The sequence below is a fragment of the Phocoena sinus genome, chromosome 19 (genome assembly GCF_008692025.1).
Source record: "Phocoena sinus isolate mPhoSin1 chromosome 19, mPhoSin1.pri, whole genome shotgun sequence".
NCBI lineage: Eukaryota > Metazoa > Chordata > Mammalia > Artiodactyla > Phocoenidae > Phocoena > Phocoena sinus.
The window spans coordinates 13,978,333-14,005,307 of NC_045781.1; the positions used below are offsets into that span (position 1 = coordinate 13,978,333).

The window sequence follows — 26,975 nt, forward strand, 5'->3', positions numbered from 1 at the left end:
ATTAGAAATGAATAATAGAAGGAAATGTGGGGAATTGACAAATATGTGGAAATTAAACAATAGTCTTAAACCAATGGGTCAAAGAAGAAATCACAAGAAAAATGAGAAAATACTTTGAAATAAATGAAAATGTAAATCCAACACAACAAAACTGGGAAGCAGCTAAAGCACCATAAAGAAGGAAACTTACAGCTGGTAAATGCTCGTGTAAAAAAAGAATAAAAACCATATGATCCAGAAATTTCACTTTTTAAAAAAATGTAGTATTATCTTTAATTAAGTACAAAGACTTTTCCAATCATGTCACCTACAGATCATTTTATCCACTGCTCTGTTTGGCCGCCAGTCTCTTGTCGCTCTCCTCAGCAGTGATAAAGTGGATACCCTTTCCATGGGGAAGAGAGATCCATGGTTTGTTGTCTTTGCCAATAACGAAAACTTTGCAGAGCCGGGTGGCAAAGGTGTTGCCTTTGGCGTCTTTCTTATGAATTACATCAAAAGAACCAGGAGGGCTTCCCTGGTGGCGCAGTGGTTGAGAGTCCGCCTGCCGATGCAGGGGACACAGGTTCGTGCCCCGGTCCGGGAAGATCCCGCATGCCGCGGAGCGGCTAGGCCCATGAGCCATGGCCGCTGAGCCTGCGTGTCCGGAGTCTGTGCTCCACAACGGGAGAGGCCACAAGAGTGAGAGGCCCATGTACCGCAAAAAAAAACACAAAAAAAACCCCAAAAAACCAAAAAAAAAAAAGAACCAGGATGTCTCTCTTGGTTAGTGATCACACCAATTCTTCCCAGGTTAGCACCTCCAGTCACCATGCACAGGTTACCAGTGTCAAATTTGATAAAGTCAGTAATCTTGCCAGTCTCCAAATCAATTTGAATGGTGCCATTCACCTTGATGAGGGGATCAGTGTAGCAGATGGTGTGAGTATCATGGGGAACCAGATGAGGATTCCTTTTGTCCCCACAAAGATCTTTCTCACTTTGCACAACTTATACTTGGCCTCCTTCGGTGTAATATGATGAATAGCAAAGTGACCCTTGGTGTCATAGATCAGATGAAAATTCTCTCCAGTCTTGTCAATGCTGATGACATCCATAAAATCAGTGGGGTAGGTTATATCAGTGCGGACCTTGCCATCAATCTTAATAAAACGATGTGTGCATATCTTCTTTACTTCATCTCCCGTTAGGGCATACTTAAGTCTGTTCCTTAGGAAAATGATTAGGGGGAGACATTCCCTCAGCTTGTGGGGACTGGTAGATGGATGAGGAGCAAACACACCAGTTTACCCAGCATCCAATGCTTTGGAGCTGATATGCGCTTCAGGTGCTTCTTGGGACCATGAGCCACGGCTACACTAGGCACGAAAAGAGCCAGCAATTTCACTTCTGAGTGAAATTATAAGTGATGGTTAGGCCATTTTTAAATTAATTAGTTAATTAATTAATTTAGGAAATGTTTTCAACGAAGAACACTTTTTAAAAATATATTTTATTATTATTTTTTGGGCTGCGTTGCATCTTTGTTGCTGTGCACAGGCTTCCTCTAGTTGCGGCTAGCAGGGCCTACTCTTTGTCGTGGTGTGTGGGCTTCTCATTGTGGTGGCTTCTCTTGTTGTAGAGCACAACAGGCTCTAGAGCGCAGGCTCAGTAGTTGTGGTGCACAGGCTTAGTTGTTCTGTGGCATGTGGGATCTTCCCAGACCAGGGCTCGAACCAGTGTCCCCTGCATTGGCAGGCGGGTTCTTAACCACAGCACCACCAGGGTAGCCCAGGTCATTTATATTTAATGTAACTAATTACATGTTAGGATTTAAAGTCTGACATTTTATCATTTGTTTTCTGTTTGTACCCTTTTTTTTTGTGCCTTGGTTTCCTTGTGTTGTTTGCCTATGGATTACTTAAACATTTTCTTTAGACTTGTATCTTTTGAGTATATCCCTTCATGTGATTTCTAATTATATATATATATAGGATATTATATTATTAGTAATATTGTACTACTAATATCAACTTTTACCAGTTCAAGTGGACTGTAGAAACATTACTGTTAGGTTACTTTATACTCTCCCCTTTATAATACAGTTGTCTTAAAAATCACCTTTACATATTTCAAGAACCATATGAGACAATATTTTCAGAAAAACATGATTTAAAAATGTTAAAAGAGGATAGTCTATTATGTGTGCACATATATTTACGATTTTCTTGCTCTTTCTTCATTGTTAATGTTCCAAGTTTTCTTGTTATAATTTTCTTTTTGGATAAATAAATTTATTTATGCATTTTTTAGAGCAGATCTCCTGGTGATATAGTCTGATTTTCCTTCATCTGAGTATGTCAGATATATTACTTTCCTTCCTGAAGGATATTTTTACTGGTTGTAGAATATTGGGTTGAAATTTCCTTTCTTTTATCATTTTTCTTTTAGATCAAAAAATATGGGCTACTTCCCTGGCCTTCATGATTTCTGATGAGAAACGCACTGGCATTTGAATGATTGTTGTTCTACAGCAATGGTTCTCAACTGAGAACAGTTTCGCACCCAAGGGAATATTTGGCAATGCCTGGAGACATTTTGGGCTGTCACAACTAAGAGTTGCTACTGGTTTCTAGTGGATGGAGGCTAGGGATGTTGCAAAATAGCCTACAATAATAATATTGTAGCCCCCCACAATAATAATTATTTGACAGAGTTGAGAAACCTTGTTATATAGGTTTCATTTCTCTCTGGGTGCTTTCAGGATTTTTTTTTTTTGTCTTTAGCTTTCAGAAATTTGAATATGGTGTATCTAGATGTGAATTTCATTGGATTTAGCCTATATAATATTTACTCATCTTCTTGAATCTGTAGGTTTATGTCTTTTGTCAAATTTGAGAAGTTTTTTTTTAAGTATTTTAAATTTATTTATTTTAATTTATTTTTGGCTATGTTGCATCTTTGTTGCTGCACACGGGCTTTCTCTAGTTGTGGTGAGCAGGGGATACTCTTCGTTGTGGTGCACAGGCTTCTCATTGCGGTGGCTTCTCCTGTTGTGAAGCACAGGCTCTAGGTGCACGGGCTTCAGAAGTTGTGGCACATGGGCTCAGTAGTTGTGGCTCATGGGCTCTAAAGCACAGGCTCAGTAATTGTCGTGCACGGGCTTTGTTGCTCCGCAGCATGTGGGATCTTCCCAGACCAGGGCTCGAACCCGTGTCCCCTGCATTGGCAGGTTGATTCTTAACCACTGTGCCACCAGGGAAGTCCCAAACTTGAGAAGTTTTTAAACCCTCTTTCTTCAAATATATTTTCAGCTCCGCTTATTCTCCTCTCCTTCTGGGATTCTGATACAAATGTTAGATCTTTCATTGTTGTCCCTAAGGTCTAAGAGCTTCCACTTTTTTTTTTTCAATCTATTTTCTCTCTGTTGTTCAGAATGGATAATTTCTTTTGATGTATCTTCAAGTTAATTGATTACTTTCTTTGTCATCTCCATTCTGCTACTGTGCCCATCCCAGTGATTTTAAAAATTTAGTTATTGTATTTTTCAGTTCTAATATTTATATTTGGTTCTTTCTTGTATCTTTTCTTTCTTTCCTGATATTCCCTCTCAATCTTTCTCTCTCATTTGATTCAAGAGTGTTTTCAAATGCTTGTTGCATTTTTACGACAACAGCTTTAACTCATGATCAGACAACTACATCTGTCGTTTGTTCCCATTCACATTTAGATTTTTCTGGTTCTCAGTATAAGATTTTAAAAAATTGTTTCCTTGACATTTGAAGTATTAAGTTATGAGACTCTGGTTCCTATTTTTGTGTGTTTGACTTTTTAATTAAAACTGTCAAAATGTTTTCCAAAGTGTTTGTATTGTTTAAATTCCCATTAGCAATGTATGAGATTCAGTTTTTCCTCATCCTTTGCAACATGTGGTATATTCAGCTTTTTAAATGCTAACTATTCTGATAGGTGGCATAATATTTACTTATCTGTTTTAATTTGCATTTCTCTAATGACTAATGACGTTGAATATCTTTAGATGCATTTATTTGACATCCGTATATGTTCTTTGGTTATATATTTGTTCAAATCTTTTGCTCATTTTTAAATTGGAGTATATTATTGGGTTTTGAAAATTCTTTTCATATTAAAATCCTTTATCAAGTATGACTGGAAAATATTTTTCCTAGTTGGTGGCTAACCTTTTCATTTTCTTAACAGTGTCTGTTGAAGAACATAAATTTTCAATCTTCATGAATTATTATCATATTGTTCTTTAAATTTCAGTATAATGCCCAAGAAATTTTTGCCTAACCCAAAGTTCTATAAGTTTTATGGTTTTAGGTTTTACATTTTATATCTATGATAAATTTTAGTTATGTTTAATATGGTGTGAGGTATAAACCAAAGCCCTTTTTTTGCCTATGCATATTCATTTCTTCTAGCACTATTTGTTGAAAAGACCTTTATCCATTAAGCCACCTTTGCACCTTTGCCACAAATCAGTTGTCCATATACATGTTTGAGTTTATTTCTGAACTCTTTTCTGTTCCATTGACCTATTTGTCTATCTTGATTACAATAACACACAATGTTGAATTAGTTTAGCTTTATAATAAGTCTCAAAGTCAGGTAGCCCATGTCCTTCAACTTTGTTATTATTTTTCAAAGTTGTTTTGCCTGTTTCATGTCCTTTGCATGTTCACGTGTATTTTAGAATCAGTTTACACACACACACACACACACACACACACACAAAGCTGAAAGCTTCCTGATATTCTGGTTGGAATTCCATTTCATCTACAAGTCAATTTGGAAAGAACTGACAACTTAATAGTATGAAGTCTTCCAATTTCTGAACATAGTCTCTCTCTCCCCCCGCTTATTTAGGTCTTCTTTAAGTTCTCTCAGCAGTGTTCTTTAATTTTCATGGTATATACCTTGCACTTTTTCTAGAGTTGTCACTAAGTATCTAAGTCTCTTGAAGGTGTTCTAAGTGCCATTTTAAAAATTCAAGCTTCAGAGTGTTCACTGCTAGTACATAGAAAATAATTTATGTATACTAATCCTTATCCTGCAACCTCACTAAACTCACTTATTAGTTCTAGTAGCTTTTTTTGTAGATGCCATCAGATTTTTTTCATATAGACATTCACATGTTAATGTAGTTTTATTTCTTCCCTTTCAATCTGGATACTTCCCCCCTCCCCCTGCATTGGCCAGAGCCTCTAATACAATGCTTAGTATAAGTGTTGAGACCAGACATCTTTCTGTTGTTCCTGGTAGTAGGTCTTTCACCATTAAGTATGATGTTAGCTGTTGGCTTTTCAGATACTCTTTATTGCTCAAGGAAATTCCTTCTTTTCCTCTTAGCTGAGTTCTTCTCATTAATGGATGTTGGATGCCTAATACTTTTTTACTGGATACCAGACAAAAATTTTGCCCTGTTAGGTGCTGCATATTTTTGTATACGTATAAATACTTTTTATCTTTGTTTGAGATGCCATTATTTGGAAAGTTTGATCCTTTTGAGGTATACTTTTAAGCTTTCTCAGGTGGTCTCAGAGTAGGGCTTAGTCTATGGCAAAATTTCCCCAAAATTGAAGTAAAATCCTCTGAGTACTCTACTTGATGCTATGTGAAGTCTCAGATTTTCCACTTTGGCTTTTGAGAGCAGGAATTATTCCTACACCTCTATGAGCTCTATGTAAGTTCCCTCCAATTCTTTCAGGTGGTGATTTTTCCCTGGCTTAAGGTAGTTTTTTCACATAAGTGTATTGATGAGTACTTAAGGGAAATTCTCTGCAGATCTCTGGAAATCTTTGTGTAATTCTCACCTTTTTGATGTTCTGCCCTGTAAATTCCAACGACATTGGCTTCTTTGGACTTCTCATCCCATTTCAACACTGAGAGATCACTGGGCTCCACCTTGGTTACCCCTCCCAGCAATAAACTGTGCAATCATAGGGGTCATCTCATTTCTTCTCTCAGGGATCATCATCCTTCATTGGAATTGAATATTTAAAAATGTTCAATGTCTTGAAAACTATTGTTTCACCTATCTTGTGCACCCTTTTAGTTATTTCAGCTGTTCAAGTAAATCTGGCCAATTTTTCCATCTTGGTCAGAAGCAGTCAACTGTTCAGTCTTTTAATGGTGACTGTTGATTAACAGGATTAATAAAATTAATGTGAACACGTCAGACTTTTCCTTTCTGGTTAAATTTAAAATGTTTTGTTTAGGAAATATACTGTACTCTGTTGTTATGAAACATTCTCAGATGTTGTGTTCTAAAAGTTTTGTCTTTTGCTTTTAAATCATCAGTCCATCTGGAATTCATTTCCATGTATTATTCCATGACTGCTTGATTGCATTCTTATATGGATACTCAATTGTTCTAGAACAAGTTATTGAAGAGGTGTTCATTCCCCAGAGCTCTGTATTGCCACCTTTATAACTAATTAAGTGGTCCTATAAGAATGGATCTATTTCTGACATCCTTGTTTGGTTCCATTGGTCTATATATCCATATGCATGATACCATACTGTATTACTATCTATACATTTATTTCTTAATATATGATAGAATGTCCTTCCCTGTTGTTCTTATTCTTTAATAGTGTCTTTCTTATTCATGACCCTTTGCATTCCCATATAAATTTTAAAATCAACTGGTTAAGTTTTGAAAAATTCCTGTTGTCATTTTTTAAGTTGGATTTGCTTAAATCTCTAGGTCAATTTTGAGAACAGGCAACTTTACAACATTGATTCTTTAACATATTACTGGGGTAAAGAGCTCATTTTATCCAAGTCTTTGAAATGTTCTCTTAATATGCTTTCATTGTTTTCTGTAGAGGTCTTTTGTTATACTTATTCCTATCAGTTATTTTTTGTTTGTTTTGCGGTATGCAGGCCTCTCACTGTTGTGGCCTCTCCCGTTGCGGAGCACAGGCTCCAGATGCGCAGGCTCAGCGGTCATGGCTCACGGCCCCAGCCGCTCCGCGGCATGTGGGATCTTCCCAGACCGGAGCACAAACCCGTGTCCCTTGCATCGGCAGGCGGACTCTCAACCACTGCGCCACCAGGGAAGCCCCAATTATTTTTAATGCTATTGCAAATGTGTACTTTAAATTTTTAATTTTCTTTCTTTCCTTAATAGGAGAACCAAGAAAAGAACCCTAGAATTTTGAAGCAAACACAGACCTCTTCCAGATGCCTAATTTTACCCTAAGAGATACTGCTTGTCTAACCAGAGGACAATACATGACCATACGTGTCGAATTTTTCACCACGAAGTTGGTATTATTTGTTCTTTCAAGACGTCTGGGATGCGTGCAGAGGTCCATCATTAATTTTTGAAGATACAGTTTCACAAGTAATTGGCCCAGACTCCCATATGGCATCTATTCTCATTGCTACTTCTCCCACAGATAACATCTATAGCCCCATGGGCAACATGATCCGTTGACTAAGGAAGAAAACTTAAGCATGTTACATTGGCCGAGCCATAGACTTCTGCAGCTTTATATTTCTCCATGAGCAGAGTATGAAGATATCTGTGTGCTATGTGAATGCTCACCAAAGTGCATCCATTTTAGAGAAGACTCCAGAGAAGTAGACAGAATGTCAGTCAACCTCTTTACCCAGCTCCACTACCATTCTCTCAGTTGTAATGAATGGCAGGGATGGAGGTTATACATAGGAACATTGACTTCCTTTCAACAAGACTAATCTGGATATTGCCACTGCTGAGTGCCCAACCTGCAAAAGTTTAAACAGAAGCCTGATGTCACTTTTCTCTAGAAAAGGGCAGTCACCCTTTTGGTGATATACTGACTACACTGGAACACTTTCATAATGGAGGGGGACATGATAGCCATAGGGGATGGGGGAGAAACAGGTGATTAATTAAGGATTTTCTATTACTATCCACCATTGAGGGACTTACTGAATGTATTATTCACCATCATAATCCCATGTAACAGTGGTTCTAAATGAATACATAATTTTAAAGCAAAATAAATAAGGTAGTGGTGACATAACAATGAGATTTACCTGTCTTACCATGGATCCCATCAACCCAAAGTAGTCTGTCGTAATAGAATGGCAGAATAATTGTAAACGTAATTATTGTGCCATCTGGCAGGAAAAAACCCTTGTTTAGGTTGGAGTACTGTTCAGGATGTTGCTGTTTCTCAAAAAAACAGAATAGATAGGTCTAGGAAACAAAGAATGGAGCAGGTCCTTTCATTATTACATCTCAGCAGGCCCAGTAACTAGTGTTCATACCCAACCACTAATATTTTTGCTTTCCATTCCTATTTTGGGCTTTGCTATTTCTGAATTCTTAGTTCCAAAAGAACCTTCTGCTAGGGGGCAGAATGACTCCAATGACCTTATAACTGAATCTGCCATTTTGCCATTTGAGGCTCTTATAACAGTGACAAAAAAGCAAGGGAAAGATGTCAAAGAATGACATCCACAGAAAATCATCCTGATTATCAAAAAGGAGGCAGGAAAAAGTATGTTTGGAACCCAGAGAAAAACTCTGTGGTGTTTCTAGTACTTCCATGTTCACTGGTAAAAATTAATGGATTACAATAGCAACTCCAAAGAGAGAGGATGAATAGCTCAGACCTTCAGGAACAAAGTTGTCAACCCAACAATAACTCCCAGCTGAAAGTACAATGTTAATGGTAGAGTCCAGGCAGTGGGCATATGCTGTCTACTGTAATATTCTTTCAGCTTTTCTGTATGTTTGAAAATTTTATAATAAAATCATGGACAAAAAAAGGGATGGAGGGGACATAATCTGCGATGCTGTTAACAAAGGGAACATGAAATAAGTATCTGAAGGAAATATTAAATATCGATTATAGTCTCAAGACTTGAAAAAGGAGAACTATAGTAGCTCTATATTTTCTTCACTGATTTGTAGTGTGTACGTGTGTGCGTGTGTAAAAATGATAAATGCTTATTTTTATTCCTTTACTTATCAAATTTTCAGAATAAGCCGGTACTCTGGCAAGCTCCATAAAAGGTTCTATCAAAAATTTTTTCATTTTGAATTTTGAAGCTTTACCTACAATCACTGTTTCAGTCCACTGCAATAGCTTTTACGTGTTCAGATTATCCTACCTTTGGCCAGTTCCTTCAGGTTGACAAGATTCTACAGTCTTTGACAGCTTTCTTGCTTTTAGGCATAAAAGATATGTCAGAATAATCATATATACATCTCCTACCCTTGACCTGTTCATATGCCATTTCTCCAAGGAGCCCTTGCTTCCTTTTATAGAAAACAGAATTTAGGAACCACAGATTGTATACATGAAAACATGGTGCTCACTGCTTCCATGTCACTAATGTTTTTAGACTCCTTCATTGGAGAGGTAGGAAATGCACACTTCAAATTCACATGAAAGACTATAGGCATTTTACTTCTTTATTTTTTATTTTGCAAAAATTGAATCCTCATGAAATTAAGTTATGTACTTAATTTTGGACTCACCTACAATAATATCAATATTACCTTTAACAAAAGGCTAGTAAAGCAAGCACAGATTTCATTGTATTTCTTTGTCCTTGAGATATAGCTCTCCTACTACTATGTCAAAATATTTTAACATCATTTGAAATTATTCTTCTTTACATTGTTATGTAATAAGCTGATGGTGAATCAAATTCACTGGTTTTGATATTAGGATTGCTATTTCCCCTTTGCCTTCTTTTTAAAAATAAAAGTCAATACGTAAAGTATCTCCATGGATCCAAAGTAAAAATATAAAACAAGGTTCAACCAAAGATAACTACCTTCCATCCTTGCTCTCTCCCAACTGTTGTTTCACTTTATTTCTTTTTGAAAGTATAGGTATATATAGTATTCCTCTATTCCTTTCACAAATGTTAGCATAATATACATATTATTTTCCACTTACCTATTTTTTCATTTAACCTATCATGAAGATCACTCTATAGAAGTATACAGCTGCACGATATTCCACTGTTACATAAATACACTAATTAAACCAGTTTATGCTGGGCATCTGGATTGTTTCCAGTCTGCTGCACTTATATATAGTATTTTAAAATTTTTTGTGCATACCACACTTTATAATTTTACCAATGTATCTTTAGGATAGAAGCAAGGGTCTGGGTCTTATGGGATATGCAGAGATTACACACGGCAATGCTCAATTCCCTCATATAAGAGTTGTACTGTTTTACATTTTCAGCAGCAATGTGAGAGTCCTTGTTTTTCCAGTCTTGCCAATAGAATATTTTAATACCTTGTTGGATATCTGTCCATCTGATTGGTATGAAGTGGTATCTCAATGTAGTGTTACTTATATTCTCATCTCAACTTTTAGGCTCTTTATGGTTATTAGTTTGTGATATAGTTGCAAATATCTCCAGTTTGTAATTTTCCTGTATCTTTGTGAATACTGCTTTAGTCCTACAGAAAACTGACTTCTTCCTCATTTCTACTGGATTTTTGATTCATAGTTATTGATATCTCAATTCCAAGGTTATAAAGGAATCCACTCATGTTTTCTCATAGTACTTGTAAGTTTCTCTTTTCTCCCCCCTTTTTGATATTTAGATCTCTTGATTTGCTGGGAATTTACCCTGCTTTATACTGCCAGGAATTAATCTACTTCTATCCCCTACATTTTATCCAGATGCACTAAGATTAATTATAACAAGTTCTTTTCCAACATGGTTGTAGTAAAATGGCTCCTGAGAAGAAAGGTGGTTAGGGAAAAACTAAGGGCTTTCTTTCATCTGTAAGATAGGCTAGAGAAGACATTATCAATGTTCACAAACATATTAGTGGAGTGGAGCTCAAGTAGCATGTACCTCAGGCATTCAAGGAGATCGAGAAATTCACCATGAAGGAGACAGGAGCAGTAGATAATACACTCAACAAGGCAGTCCGGGCCAAAGGAAAACAGAATGTCTCATACTTATCTTTATATGGATGTCCAGAAAGTTCTAAATGTTATTTTTCTCAGTGTACTGGTCACCTTAAAAAAAGTTTAGTCAGCATGAATGAAATAGCTTGTTTATTAATAATAAAGCAATATAAAAATTTTTTCATTTTCCCCATGAGTTGTGAAATTCCATAGAAGACAATAATTCGGATGGAAGTACTGTTCCCTAATACTGTTTCTTTTCTAAAATAAATTTATTTATTTATTTTTGGCTGTGTTGGGTCTTCGTTGCTGTGCACGGGCTTCCTCTAGTTGCATCGAGCGGGGGCTGCTCTTCATTCCAGTGTGTGGACTTCTCACTGCGGTGGCTTCTCTTGTTGCAGAGCATGGGCTCGAGGCTTGCAGGCTTCAGTAGTTGTGGCTTGCGGGCTCTAGAGCGCAGGCTCAGTAGTTGCAGTGCATGGGCTTAGGTGCTTTGTGGCATGTGGGATCTTCCTGGACCAGGGCTCGAACCTGTGCCCCCTGCATTGGCAGGCGGATTCTTAACCACTGCACCACCAGGGAAGCCCCCCTAATACTGTTTAACTACTGTTAAATAACTGAATTATAAACATGCTAAATATACGTACATATATTCACTATTCCTCAATTCATGTAATACTAAAAGGTATGAAGAAAATGCACATAGAATAAACTTATTAAGTACTCAACTGAGAAGATTACATTTTCATCATATTTTGCTGTTGTTTAAACTGTAGAATTACCACCCACCCAGATCAGAGGTTAAACATTCTGAGTAAGTATCATTTGACTCTCATATTTTTTTTTCATGTATGTTCATGAATGAAATTATTCTGGAATATGTTGTTCAAGGGCTACATTTAATTTTATTATCAGAATTATGTTATTTAGTCTTTTAGCATGAGTGAACAATTTTTCCATAGGATTTTCTGTTCCTTCAGGGGGTACCCTATACAATTATCTGATCCTCTGTTTTTTTTAAAAAAAGTTTTCTTCCAATTAGCCCTTTTTATTTACTCTCAAATTTTAATCATTTAAGATAATGTTCTCCTAGAAAATGAACTTTACTTTCTATATTTAAAAATTTGTATCTAATAGTTTATATATATTTACACGACCTTTAAAAATTCATCTAGGGCTTCCCTGGTGGCGCAGTGGTTGAGGGTCCGCCTGCCGATGCAGGGGACATGGGTTCGTGCCCCGGTCCGGGAAGATCCCACATGCCGCGGAGCAGCTGGGCCCGTGAGCCATGGCCGCTGAGCCTGCGTGTCCGGAGCCTGTGCTCCGCAACGGGAGAGGCCACAGCGGTGAGAGGCCCGCGTACCGCAAAAAAAAAAAAAAAAAAAAATTCATCTAAACATATGGTTGTATCACATTTCTCCTTTCTTATAATGTGGAGGCATTGTCAAAGTCTAGTAAATAATAGTTTTCTTCAAAGAAACATTTTGATTTAAAATAAAAATCCTTCAGTATTGTTCTTTATTCCATGATTTTTGCATTATTTTCATTAAACCTTTCCATCAGTTCACTTGGAGGCATTTGCTCTTATTCTAGCCTGTTTATCATTATTTAACTTGATAAATATGTGGACCCCATAATATGACAGGCAGTGTTCTAAAAGCTGGAGATACAGTGGTGACAAGAAACAAACTGCCTTCAATCTTCTTGGTTTTATACACAGAGCAATTTCCATTGAGAAGTGCTATGGCCACATTCATAGGATCTGATTTATAGGAGTCTCATTACCATTCACATCCAAATTGCCTGTAATTTCACTTTTGATTTACTCATTAATCTGAGAATTGTTTATATATGTAGCACTAAGCTTCCAAGAGATCAGAATTCATTTGGCTATTTTCTAATTTCCAAAATTTAATTGTGGTGATAAAATGGATTATGCCATTTGGCTTTAGAAATTTGTTAGAAACAAATCCCTTCCAAATGCCTTAAAAAATGCTGAGCACTCAACAACCCCACTTTCATGAAAACCATAAGCCTTTCTTTATAGTATGAGTTTTTTATGTAGCTAATGAAATTAATACTGAATCAAAGCTTTCTTTGCTTCATTCAATTTTACCAGTTTTCCTTCAGAATTAACATTCTGCTGTTCAGTAAGACATACATACAGATGGCATATTTGTCTATAATCTCTTAAGGTCTTCCTCTCATAGAAATGGTCTAATACTATTATTAATGATGGTCATTAAATCATTTAAATCCTCAAACTCATTTAACCCTTACAATCTGATAAGTAAGCAAACACAGAATTAAGTTACTTTCCAAAAAATTAGGAGGTAAGAGGTACTGAAACTAAGACATACCAAATAAATTGTATGACACAGCTTAAGGCTTTTCCAGATTAATTACAAAACACAAATTCACCTTTGGTGTGATTTTGTGGAAGTGCAACAAGACTTAAGTAATGATGGAAAGTTTCCCTAGATGAGTTAGACTTCACTTCTATGCAGCACAATATTAATGACGTGGAGAATCTTTTCAGAATGATTCAGAAGGGATTCACACTATCATCTTACTTGTAGGACTTTACCCAATATTCTATAATTGATAACCAATCAGTAAAGCTTTCCTCCATTAATATAGATTGCATTAGGAATTCTTTGCTGTTGAGTGTGTTTCGTGCTCTGTCAAAAGGTCTTCCAATATTATTTACACTACGGGCTTTCTCAAAAGAAGGAATTAACTGAGATCAATTAATAAGTCATGAATAAAGACTTTTCCTACATTTTTGTATCACAAGATTTCACAAGAGTGAAATAAAGTGAGAGCCTGGAGAAAATGCCCTCTCAAAATCTTTACGTTCATAGGATTTCTCAAAAGTGTAAATACTCTGGTGTTGAGCAAAGTATGAGTCATGACTAATGGTGTTCCCATAATATTTCCATTGATAAAGATTCTCACCACTGTGAATTTTCTGTTCAGCAAAATAAGAATGGTGACTAAAGATCTGGCCACTTTCCTTACATTTATAGGGTTCTGCATCAGTATGAATTTTCCTATGTCGTGTTAGTTGTGAACCCCAGATAAAAGATTTCCCACATTCTTTACATACGTAAGGTTCCTCACCAGTGTGTATTCTCTGATGTCGTGTAAGTTGTGAACCCCAGAGAAAGGCTTTTCCACACTCTTCACATTCATATGATCTCTTTCCAGTATGGATTTTCTGATGTCGATTAAGTTCTGAACCACGAAAAAAGGTCTTTCCACATTCCTTACATTCATAGTTTCTCTCACCAGTATGAATTTTCTGATGTCGATTAAACTCTGAACCATGAATAAAAGTCTTTCCACATTCCTTACATTCATACGGTTTTCTCTCATTATGAATTTTCTCATGTTGAGCAAGGTATGAGGCCCATATAAAAGTCTTCCCACATTGCTTACATTCAAAAGGTTTCTTACCAGTATGAATTCGCTGATGTCGAGCAAGGTGTGAACTCCAGACATAGGCTTTCCCACATTTCTCACATTCATAGGGTTTCTTACCAACATGAACGTTCTGATGTCGAGCAAGATTTGAACCACGAATAAAGGCTTTTCCACATTCTTTACATTCATGAGATTTCTCACCAGTATGAATTCTCTGATGCTGAGTTAGGTGTGAGCCACGAGTAAAAGTTTTCCCACACTCCTTACATTCATAAGGTTTTTCACCAGTGTGAATTCTCTGATGTTTAGTAAGATGTGATCGCTGACTAAAGGCCTTCCTACAGTCATTACATTCATAGGGTTTTTCACCAGTATGAATTCTCTGATGTCGAGTAAGGTCTGAGCCACAACTAAAAGCCTTGCCACATTCCTTACATTCGTAAGATTTCTCACCAGTATGAATACGCTTATGGACACTAAGTTGTGAATGAAATCTAAAGGCCTTCCCACATTCCTTACATTTAAAAGGTTTTTCACCAGTATGAATTCTCCTATGACCAGTAAGACTTGAACGCAAACTAAAAGCCTTCCCACATTCTTTACATTCATATGTTTTCTTAGCAGTGTAAACTGTCTGATATTGAGTAAGTTCTGAATCAGGAAAAAAGGTCTTCTCACATTCCTTATCGTCACAAAATTTTCCACCAGTGTGAATTAACTGATGTTGAATACAGTCTGCGTCAGAACAAAATGCTTTCCTACACCCTTTAAATTCATTCAGTTTCTTTACTGTATTAAGTCTCTGAAGTAGATTAAAAGTTGTGTGCTGGTTAAATGTGGGCATTTTTTCACAGGTGAGTATAATCTGCTTAAAACATTCTTCCTGGTTTTCCTGTTGTGTTTCAAACCGACCTTTGCTTTCCCAATCACCTTTAAAACATAAACATTCAAGGCTATGTTTTTTACAAATTTCCATTATTTCCCACTGAGGCAATCCTCTGTCAAAAATGTCATTTTTTGGTGATGTCTTGGTCTTACACCTGGATTGCATGTCTGAAAAATAAGAAAACAAATTCATACTGTTTTACTGTTCAAAAAGAACTAAAATTTCCAAGGTAGATATAAGAAATAAATCCTAAAATAAATAGACCAGGGACTTCCCTGGTGGCACAGTGGTTAAGAATACACCTGCCAATGCAGGGGACATGAGTTTGATCCCTGGTTGGGGAAGATCCCACATGCCGAGGAGCAACTAAGCCCATGTACCACAACTACTCAGCCTGTGCTCTAGAGCCCACGAGCCAAAACTACTGAGCCCACGTGCCATAACTACTGAAGCCCATGCGCTCTAGGGCCCGCATGCTGCAACTACTGAGCCCAAGTGCTGCAACTACTGAAGCCCATGAGCCTAAAGCCCATGCTCTGCAACAAGAGAAGCCACCACAATAAGAAGCCGTGCACCACAACAAAGAGCAGCCCCCACTCGCCACAACTACAGAAAGCCCATGCGCGGCAACAAAGCCCCAATGCAGCCACAAAACATAAATAAAATAAAATAAATAGAGCATACGAAATGTGAATGGCTTAACAAATTCTGGGCAATATGAAAAAAGGGCAAGAAATAAACAGAAATTTTAACGAACTAAAAAAGCTGAGGCAGGTGATTAAATATATAAAGTTTTGCTCAGGGACTTCCCTGGTGGTGCAGTGGTTAAGAATCCACCTGCCAATGCAGGGGAAATGGGTTTGAGCCCTGTTCCGGGAAGATCCCACATGCTGTGGTGCAATTAAGCCCATGTGCCACAACTACTAAGCCCACATGCCACAACTACTGAAGCTCATGAGGCTAGAGCCCGTGCTCCACAAGAGAAACCACTGCAATGAGAAGCCCACGCACCACAACAAAGGGTAGCCCCTGCTCGCCACAACTAGAGAAAGCCCACGTGCAGCAACGAAGACCCAACACAGCCAAAAGTAAATAATAAATAAATTAAAAATATATATATATATAAAGTTTTGTTCAGGTCAATTTCATCTGAGGAGTTCAACAACAACAAAAAAATAAGTGCAGGTACTACCCTAATCATGGGATATCAATTTAAAGACTTAAGACTGTTTTACCCAGTATGGTAAATCAACACTTAGCACATGTTAGGTATTAAAAAAAATTCTGTAAAAAAAACAATACACTACTTGTCAAAAAAAAAAAGCAAAGGGGGGGCAGTTATAGGAGGGAGTAAAGGATAATATTAAAAAAATCAGGGATCAGGAAGCACAATTGGCATCATGTGATAGCAATGTAATACACCTCATTGTCTAATCCCTTTCATCTCTACTGAAATGAGTACACATAATTCTACATTACTTTCTGTACAGATAAGAGGAAACAAAAGCATATCCATGCTAGCTCAGAGAAATGGAATCATACGTACTTACTCATTCTTCCATTTGCCTATGCACATTTAAATACTTTGCCCTGCTCATTTTCTCCACTGTGCCTATTAGTCAAGTCATATTTTGTCAGATGATTCCAACCAAGGTGTTTTTGTTTTATTTCTTGAGTTTATAGTATTGCTCATCCATTCGATTTTATGCTTTCAAGCCCTTTCTCAAGTGACCTTTACCAAATCTCCATGGGATATCACATTTATTGGTAAAATATTTTACAAGAACAAAAAAGAAAATACTACAACTGCTACTACTTGAATATGCTGAAGGGCTTATCCAATTTCTACTATTGAAATTGTACTGGGGGGGTTGGGAGGGAGGCTCAAGAGGGAGGGGATATACGTATACACATAGCTGATTCATTTTGTTCTACAGCAGAAACAGAACATTGTAAAGCAATTATACGCCAATAAAAGAAAAAAAGAATTTGTACTGGTATTAGCATTTGGCTTAGAGACTGACAGAACATATGACATGTTCTCAAGACTAAAGTAACAGAGATTGGTATCTAGGGTCTGTCTACAGGGGGTGTCCTAAACATCTCTCATGTTGAGTTATAACTGAAGGACCATAACCTAGGAATGTGGGTAAAACAGAGGTAGACCTACACAGGAACTACAGCTCAGTTTCAATTTATCCCAGTGACCAAGGAGGGCAACGGATTGAGATAACAACAAAAATGCTTCAGAACTTGGTAAAAGCGAACAGAAATTCTCTATAAAGGAAGATATCCTAGTGATTAGTTTCACATTTTGCAAACAGTCTCTGGCACAAAATTAAAGAAATAACCAGACAACATGAATATAGAAACTATAGAAACAATAGATAAGCAGAAATACATCTATAAGGATTCTAGATATTGGAGTTATGAGACAGAGTTTAAAAATAACTATGCTCAAGTAGCTAAAACATAAAATTAATCATTTTATCAGAGAACAAGAAACCAATATAGGTCAAAAGAAAAATTCTATGAGAAAAAGACTGGAAAAGTCATAAGAGAAGCATTATGACATAGAAGATTCAGTTAGGAGATTAAACACAAGTGTAAATGGAAACTTACACAGAGAAGAATGGAAGAAGCAGCAATATTTGAAAAGATAATGGCTGAGAATCTTAAAAACAATGTCCATGAACAGGTGTATGAATAAATAAATTACAGCATACCCATGAATGGAATACTACAGAGAAACAAAAAATAAACTATTGATAAACACAACAACATAGATGAATCTGAAAATTATGCTAGCAAAAGAAACAAGGCCAAAAAAGTATACACTGTATAAGTCAATTTATATAAAATTCTAGAACATATAAACTAATCTAGAGTTGCAGAGAGCAAGTTAGTGATTTCTTTGGGATGGAGGTGGAAGAAGGGATGGATAACAAAGGGACACAAGGAAATTTGGCAATGACTGAAGTGTTTGTTGTCTTGATTATAGTGATAATTTCATGGATACACACACATGTCAAAACAGATCAAATTGTAACTTCAAATATGTGGAGTTTATTATTCCCCAATTATACTTCGATTAAGTTGTAAAATAAAAATTTTAGGACCAAAAGAAAACTAAAATCCTAAAGAAAACAAATATAATTTTAGTCACTCTAACTAGGCACTAGTGTATTAGTGTTTTCTTTATGTTAATGCCCAATCACACTAAAAATTAAAAGTATTAAGCCAACAAGTGATACGGATAAATCAAGCACAGAGCAGACAGTTATTGAATAAATATGAGTAGCAAATCAGTAAACAACTCAGGGGAAATATTTGTCCTCACTAGAAATCAATAGCCTTTATCCTATTAAATTATTAGAAGGTTTTAATTAAAAATGACCCATTTTTAGTGAGGCTACACTGAAACTTATTTTGTTCCTGACCTCCATATGAACCAACGCCCTCCAATCCTTAAGAAAACACAAGGATTAATGTCCACAATATACAAAAGCATTCAAGTAGTAGCTACCTCTAGGATGCCCATGTGCTTACCATGAATCAGCTGTTTGCTTCCAAACCTGTTTATACCAACTGTTCCTGATATTTTACTTATATATTTTAAATAACATTATGTAAAGAAATATGAGAGAAAGGTTGTCTGTTTTTATGAAAACTAAGCTGAATGCTCTACAAAAACTCATTCAAGAAGGCTACAAATTTTATGTTAGTAGTTTAGAGACTCAATCATAAAGACTGGAAAAAAATAGGAGGGCAGCTCAAAATGAAAACATGGGAAGATCCTGAACTCAACCTCCTCCCAAAGACACATCAAATCTAGTTAAATACAGATACCTTTTGAAAAAGACCTGACACTTAACTGAAAAGCTCTTGCAGAGCAAAAGATCAAAGGGCCACACTGAGACAGGCAGGAGAGGTAGAGAAGTAGTCTTTCCAAAAACCCCACCCCTGGTGTGGCAACTCACAGTTGGGGGGATCTCACAAATACAGAGTTCCCTAGGAGGAGCAAAGGGTTCAAGCCCCACATTAGACACCCCAAACCTTGGGACCTACACTAGAGAGATGAACCTTCAAAATGCTTGGCTTTGAAAACCAAAGGGGCTTATGTCCAAGAAAACCAAAGGGTTATAGGAAATGGGGATTCTGCTCTTAAAGGGCTTGTGCACAGATTTACTCACCCCAAGACCCAGGGAAAAAGCAGAAGTTGCAAAGTGCCTAGACCATATATGGAGATCCTTTTGCTAATATTAAAGTATCTGCTGGGACCTGCTGTAACTGTCTCCAACGATGGAGGTGCTGGCGGGTGCCACTTTACACTCTCCCTCTACTTTGCAAGCACCAGTGGCATGTGCTCCCCACAGTCCCACCCAAGCTGGTGACTGGGATTGCCCCAGACTTGTGTGTCCCCACAGCCATACCCAACCCATTGGGCAGTCTTGCCCCAGCCTGGTGCTCTCTGCAGCCCAATCCAACACAAGTCGAGTCAACATGGGGGACGTCCACATACCCAAGCCCACATCCAAGGGAACATCCCTTGAATACCTGGCTCTGAGGGCCGGGGGGGGTTGTGTTTCTGGGTTCCATGGGACTGAAAAAAATCAGAGAGTTCTTGGCAGGCTATTACCCCCAGGGTACTGCAAAGACAGCAGACTGAAACACAGTCCCAGTCTTCCTATAACCACTCTTCAAGACTGGGAGAGGTAGCTGTTTCACCTAATACATAGAAGCAAAAATAAAGAGTCAAGCAAAATGAGGGAAAAAGAAATATGTTCCAAATGAAAAAGCAAAATAAAATCCCAGGAAAAATATCTTAATGAAATGAAGATAAGTAATTTATCTGATAAAGAGTTCAAAGTAATGGTCATAAAAATGCTGAGGAGCATCTGACCTTGGGAGAAGAATGAACACTGAGAGAACTTTAACAAAGATGGAAATATAAAAAAGTACCAAACAGAAGTAACAGAGTTGAAGAATACTGAACTGAAAAATACACTAGAGGTGTTCAACAGCAGACTTGATAAAACAGAAGAAAGGACTGGTGATTAGAAGACAGGGTAGTGAAACTCACCAAAACAGAGAGCAAAAAAAAAAAGTTTTTAAAACTGAAGATAGCTTGACAGACCTATGGGACAACATCAAGCAGAACAACATTCACATTACAGGAGTCCCAGGAGAAGAGAGAGAGAAAGAAAACTTATTCTGAAAAATAAGGTTGAAAACTTCCATAACCTGGGGAAGGAAACAGACATCTAGATCCAGGAACCCCAGAGAGTTCCAAACAAGATAAAGCAAAAGACATCCACACCAAGACGCAATATAATTGAAATGTCAAAAATTAAAGATAATGAGAGAACTTTAAAAGCAGCAAGAGAAAACAACTTGTTACACACGAGGGAACCCCATAAGACAATGAGCAGATTTTTCAGCAGAAACTTTGCAGGCCAGAAGGGAGTGGCATGAGATATTCAAAGTGCTAAAAGCAAAAAACTTACAGTCAAGAATACTCTACCTGGCAATGTTATTATTCAGAATTGAAGGAGAGATAAAGAGTTTACCAGACAAGCAAAGGCTAAAGGAGATCACTACAACTACACCAGCCTTACGAGAAATATTAAAAGGACTTTTTTAAGCTGGGAAAAGGGCACTAGTTAGGACACTATAACATATGAAAAAAAACCTCAGTGGTGAAGGTAATATCTAGTAAAGGTAGTGGACTAATCACTTATAAAGCTAACATAAAAGTTAAAAGACAAAAGTAATAAAAATAACTATAACTACAATAATTAGTAAAGGGATACACAAAATGAAAAGATGTAAAATATGAAATCAGAAACAAAATGTGGGAGGAGAGGAGTAAAAATGTAGAGTCTTAGGATGCATTCAAGTTAACTTGCTATCAACTTAAAGTAGAGTGTACATATACATACACACACATACACACATGCACACACATATATGCTGATATGTGTGAGCCTCATGGCAACTACAAAGCAAAATTCTATAATATAGAAAAGATGAGAATGGAATCTGGAAAAAAAAACACTAAAGAAATTCATCAAATCACAAGGAAAGAGAGCAAGAGAAGAGGAACCACAAAACAGCCAGAAAATAACTAACAAAATGGCAGTAAGTATATCCTATCTATAATTATTTTAAATATAAATGAATTAAATTCTTCATTCAAAAGACATATAGTGGCTGAATGGATAAAAAAGAAGACCCATCTATCTGCTGCCTACGAAAGACTCACTTCAGGTGTAAGGATACACACACACTAAAAGTGAGGGGATGGAAAGAGTGTTCATGCAAAAGGAAACAACAACAACACAAACATGGGCATTGCATAATGATAAAGAGGTCAATACAACAAGAAGATATAACACTTGTAGATATCTATGCAACAAACACTGGAGCACCAAAATATATAAATCAAATATTATCAGACCTAAAGGGAGAAATTGACAGCAATACAATAATAGTAGGGGACTATAATATCCCACTCACATCAATGGATAAATCATCCAGACAGAAAATCAATATGGAAACATGCACCTTAAACGACACATTAGACCATATTAACTTAATAGATATATATAGAACATTCCTTCCAAAAGCAGCAGAGTATCCATTTTTTTCAAGTGTACATGGAACATTCTCCAGGATAGATCATATAGTATGCCACAAGTCTCAGTAAATTTAAGAAGACTGAAATCGTATCAGCCATCTTTTCTGACCACAACAGTATAAAATGGGAAACAAATCCCAAAAAGAAAACTGGAAAAATCACAAATATTTGGAGATTAAATAACATGCTCCTGAACAACCAATAGGTCAATGAAGAAATCAAAGAAGAAAACAAAAGATACCTTGAGACAAATGAAAACATACCAAAATCGATGTCTTGCAGCAAAAGCAGTTCTAAGAAGGAAGTTCATAGTGATACAGGCCTACCTCAAGAAACAAAAATATCTCAAATGAACGATCTGACCTTACACCTAAAGGAACTAGAAAAAGAAGAACAACAAACTAAGCCCAAAGGTAGTAGAAGGAAATAAAAGATCACTAAAGAGACTAATAGAGACTAATTACTAATAGAGATTAAGAGACTAATAGTGAGACTAGACTCACTAATAGAGACTAAAGAGATATTAGAGGGAGTTCCTTGGTGGCCTAGTGGTTAGGATTCTGGGCTTTCACTGCTGTGGTCCAGGTTCAAATCCTGGTTGGGGAACTGAGATCCTGCAAGCCATGTAGTGCAGCCAAAAAAAAAAAAAAGATACTAGAAAAGATCAATGAAATTGAGAGTTGGTTCTTTAAAAAAATAAAATTGACAAACCTTTAGCTAGATTCACTAAGAAAAAAGGAGATAGGGCTCAAATAAATCAAATGAAAGAGAAGTTAAAACTGGTAACAAAGAAATACAGATGACCATAAGGGACTATTATGAACAAATATTCACCAACAAATTGGGACAACCTAGAAGAAATGGATAAATTCTTAGAAACATATAATCTTCCAAGACTGAACCATGAAGAAATACAAATCAGAATAGACTGATTACTAGTAGTAAGGAAATTGAATCAGTAATCAAAAACCTACCAGCAAAATAAATCTCATAGACAGAGAACAGAATGGTGGTTGCCAAAGGGGTGGGGGGTTGGGCGAAATGGGTGAAGAGGGTCAAGTAGTACAAACCAGCAATCATAACATAAAGTAGTCATGAGGATATAATGCAAAGCATGGTGGTTATAGTCAATAATATTATATGGCATATTTTGTAACTTTGTATGGGGATAGAGGATCTCTAGACTTATTGTAGTGGTCATTTCACAGTGTATACAAATATCAAATCATTATGTTGTATACCTGAAACCAATATAACGTTGTATGTCAATTACAGCTCAATAAAAAAATTTTTTTAAAGATTGGGAAAAATAAAGCATCTACAGTTAGACTGCCTAAATTCCTACTCCCTTTTAACAAAACAGAACCAAGAAATAGGAGAATGAATTATTGGAATGGTTGATATAAGAAAGAACAGGCAGAGCTGCAATTAGGGAGAACATGTCATGGTCCTCTACTGAAACATGGATGAAACAGTTATGGGTTATAAATAAATAGCAGAGGTTATTTACAGTATTCATTTAATTTTGTATGATTTAAAATAACTTTTTTCAATGAAGTATCTTAAATTAGTTGGGCACATGATTTTCTAACTTTGAACCCTTTGGCTAAGGAATCTCATACCTGAAATATAAGTATCATCTAATGCAGAAAAATCCCAGGAATAACTGACGTGTACCAAGAGTGGTAACTTCAGTAACAAGAAATGCAGAACAACCTTAATATATAATAGTATAATCATAATATGTGAAAATAAACTAAAATTAAAAACATATGTGGTAGTGTTTAGGGAATAAAAATATAAGAGAAAACTGTATATACCTTATAGAACAAAGTAAGTTTTAAAAGCATTTATTTTGAAATAATTATAGATTCACAAGAATTTGCAAAGATACTCCAGAGAGTCTTGTGTACCCTCTGCCCAGTTTTGCCCAATGAATACATCTTACATAATTATACTACAATATAAAAATCATGAAATAAATATTGGCACAATATATGTGTACAGTTTTATGTCATTTCATCACATATGTGGATTCCTGTAATCACCACAAGAATCAAGATACAGAAATAGTCCATCACCACAGAGATGTTCTCTCTCATGCTATCTCTTTATAGTCATAACCACCACCACCGCTGCTCCCTGCCCATTCCTAATCCCTGGCAACCACTAACATGTTCTCAATCTCTAACTCTGTGATTTCCAGAATTTTGTATAAATGAATTCATATAGTATGTGAATGTTATAGGTCAATTACACTTTTGAGATTGGCATTTTTCATTCAGCATAACATCCTTGAGATTCATTCAAGTTTTTCCATGTATCAATAGCTTGGAAAAAGAACAATTTTAAAACATCAATATAGGTTCTGGAATTTAGAAACATGATTCCAATAAGGAAATAAAATTTATTTTCTTTCCTTGATATTTCCAATAAAAAAGAAGCTCCAAGAGTAAGTTATTTCAAACTGACTCCTGCCCATAACAGAAAATCCATCAATTACCATCTAGTTGCCAAATATACCCCTCGCTTCCTTTTGACAGCCAGGACTTGTCTTTTATGACACTGTACTCGCTCCTCATTGTCTTCCAATAGCCCTAACCTCTCTCCTGCCATTTCCTCTTCACTGTAGCAAGAAACCATAAAAAAGTAGCCTATTAGGCCTTCTCTTAATGTAAAGCCTACTCTGCAGAAATTTATGAAAATGTTCCAGTCATAGGAAAGAATACCAAGTTTCTTAATTGATTACAGACTCTTTGTTAACCCTTCTTAACCTAAAATGAAATTATAAAATCAATAAATGTTCCTTAAAAGAAAGAGTTAATTAATGAAGAAAATGCAGAAGCAAGGAGAAACTAGGCAAAATAAGAAAAATTCAAGAGATAGCAGGTAAAATGAAAAACAGGGTCAAAAATTTTTTAGAGTGATGAAATTTACAAATATAGAAATGGAAAAAAAGAAATGGGAAGAAACTTAATCCAAACCATAGATAAACTGACCACTGGAGAAAAAGAATGGCATTTACATTTTTGTAACATGAAGGAAAAATGAGAGCACTGAAATGGAGTGGTATTTGGAGTTGAAGAGAAGGTTCAGTTGGAAATTCATGTTGAAAACGTTACTTTTATTTCTAGGTCTCAGGCCTTTATCCACAGGCTTTTGGCCTCTGAGGAGGAAATTCTAGACCAGTACTATAGAGATGTTACTGACTTACTAAACAGCTGGGTGTTATCTGCAATGATGGCCTCCTTGCGCCTGCTCAGCCCTCACTCACCTGGGCAAGGTCCTCCTGTCTCATCCTTCAAAACCATCCAGGGCTCTTTCCCCTTCTCCAGTAAAGAGAACACATCTGGCTGATAAAGGCAAAGTCCTGATCAGAAAATAAGAAATAGGAAATTACCACATGGTAAGGGTTCCGTAAGTCCCTTAGTTATTAGAAAGGGCAAGAAAAATGCATAAAGGATGGGGAAGATGGAGTTTCCCAATGATGATGACTATTGCCAAATTTATAAAACACAAACCATTTTCCCAGAAGTAGGTCAGAAATCCCCCTAGACACTTGAAAGGCAATCCAAAAGTTCACAATGTAGGAATCAGGAATTTCTCGGGTCAAATTCTGAATCTTACCCAGTGAGACCATGTTGCTGTAGTTCTCCAACATCACGTCTCTGTACAAAGCTCTCTGTTCCAAGTTCAGGCACTCCCACTCCTCCTGAGAGAAGTCTACAGCTACATCCCTGAACATCATCAACTGCTGAAATGACAAACCCAAACATCAACAGTGAAGTTAAAAGAAATCTTTTAGATGGATAGGGAAAAGATGGAAAAGGGAACTGCAGGAAGAGGTCCATACATTCAGCAAAAAACTGGAGTTGGCTGCCTGTAGCGTGGGGGGAAATGATATGGAATTTAGTGTCCCTGAAGCCAAGTGCCTATATGCTCTTAAAATCTCCTGTTGGGCTTCCCTGGTGGCGCAGTGGTTGAGAGTCCGCCTGCCGATGCAGGGGACACAGGTTCATGCCCTGGTCCGGGAAGATCCCACATGCTGCGGAGCAGCTGTGCCCGTGAGCCATGGCTGCTGAGCCTGCGTGTCCGGAGCCTGTGATCCGCAACGGGAGAGGCCACAACAGTGAGAGGCCGGCATACCGAAAAAAAAAAAAAAAAAAAAAATCTCCTGTTGCTCAGTCACAACATTGTTATGGCCTTCCTGTAACAAACATCAAAACAACAGGATGGCAGCCCAGAATAACAGACATCATATGAGTTCTTTCTTGATACCACCAAGAGGCTATAACAGCCTGGAATAATCAACTCCAGATTTACTATGTGAGAATAGTTTTCTTTCAGCTTCTTTTACTTGAATTTTCTATTAGTTGAAGTTGAAAGGATTCTTAAGAGATACACTCTCTAACTGAATACCATTTTCTGTGGAGAATGTATAAAATCTCTAGGCTGTCAGCTGATTATCAGCACATGTCTTGTTAATGATATTATTCTCTCATTGATTTCCTGGCAAAATCCCAGATCTCTCTGAACTCAACCTCCTCTTATATTCTCTATCTAAAAGCATGACAAAGTGCCACTACTAAAATGAATACCAGCTAACACCAACTCCCATCTTTCTTAATTGAAACACCCCATTATATAGAGTAAATAAAAGCTTTCACGTAGTGGGTCCCTTTTAGTCACACAATTCCACCTTGTTGAGCCACAGTTTTGATTTTTAAAAGTCTCTACTATTTCCTTTAAACAATATCTTTTCCTTCAGTACTCTGTCAAAGTATTAGGTCACAGGAAGTATTGAATGCCATGTTGGAGAGAAGAGGGACATCTAGGGAAGGCACTGGACTGTTTCACAACTATCACTTACCACGTTGAATAGTGACTCAGGTAAGCAGTTTAAGGATAAGGAATAAAAATATTGACATGATGTGATATAAATGGTTATACTTTTGGAGAGAAGAAATTCCAACTCACACGGGCCATAACTTAAAATTCCAAGAGTCGTTCAGTCTTCTAGATTCCTCTCCCGGTGAAGCAGTCTTGAGAAAGCAGAGCTAGAGGGAAGGAATAATGAGAGGTCAGGCTTTCCTCAGATCTTTCAAATGGAGTAAGAATACCATTTTATTCC

The 26,975-nt window shown here is 36.8% G+C and overlaps 1 protein-coding gene and 1 pseudogene across 6 annotated transcripts in view; both read right to left on the bottom strand.

The window, feature by feature from the left end:
* Nucleotides 1-319: 319 nt before the first annotated feature.
* On the bottom strand, nt 320-2,576 carry LOC116744713 (annotated as a pseudogene).
* Nucleotides 2,577-12,259: 9,683 nt separating this feature from the next.
* The window catches only part of LOC116744574 (zinc finger protein 790), a 38,277-nt gene continuing 23,561 nt past the window's right edge, over nt 12,260-26,975 (bottom strand). For 5 of the 6 annotated variants that reach the window (XM_032614520.1, XM_032614518.1, XM_032614519.1 and 2 more), the window contains 4 exons: nt 26,822-26,901; nt 25,472-25,598; nt 25,119-25,214; nt 12,260-15,371 (listed from right to left, as the gene is read on the bottom strand). In XM_032614520.1, coding sequence (XP_032470411.1) covers nt 13,693-15,371; nt 25,119-25,214; nt 25,472-25,598; nt 26,822-26,830 — 1,911 coding nt within the window. In that variant the 5' untranslated portion in view covers nt 26,831-26,901 and the 3' untranslated portion in view covers nt 12,260-13,692. The remainder of the gene's footprint in view (nt 15,372-25,118; nt 25,215-25,471; nt 25,599-26,821; nt 26,902-26,975) is intronic. The other variant, XM_032614522.1, reaches the window with a different exon arrangement.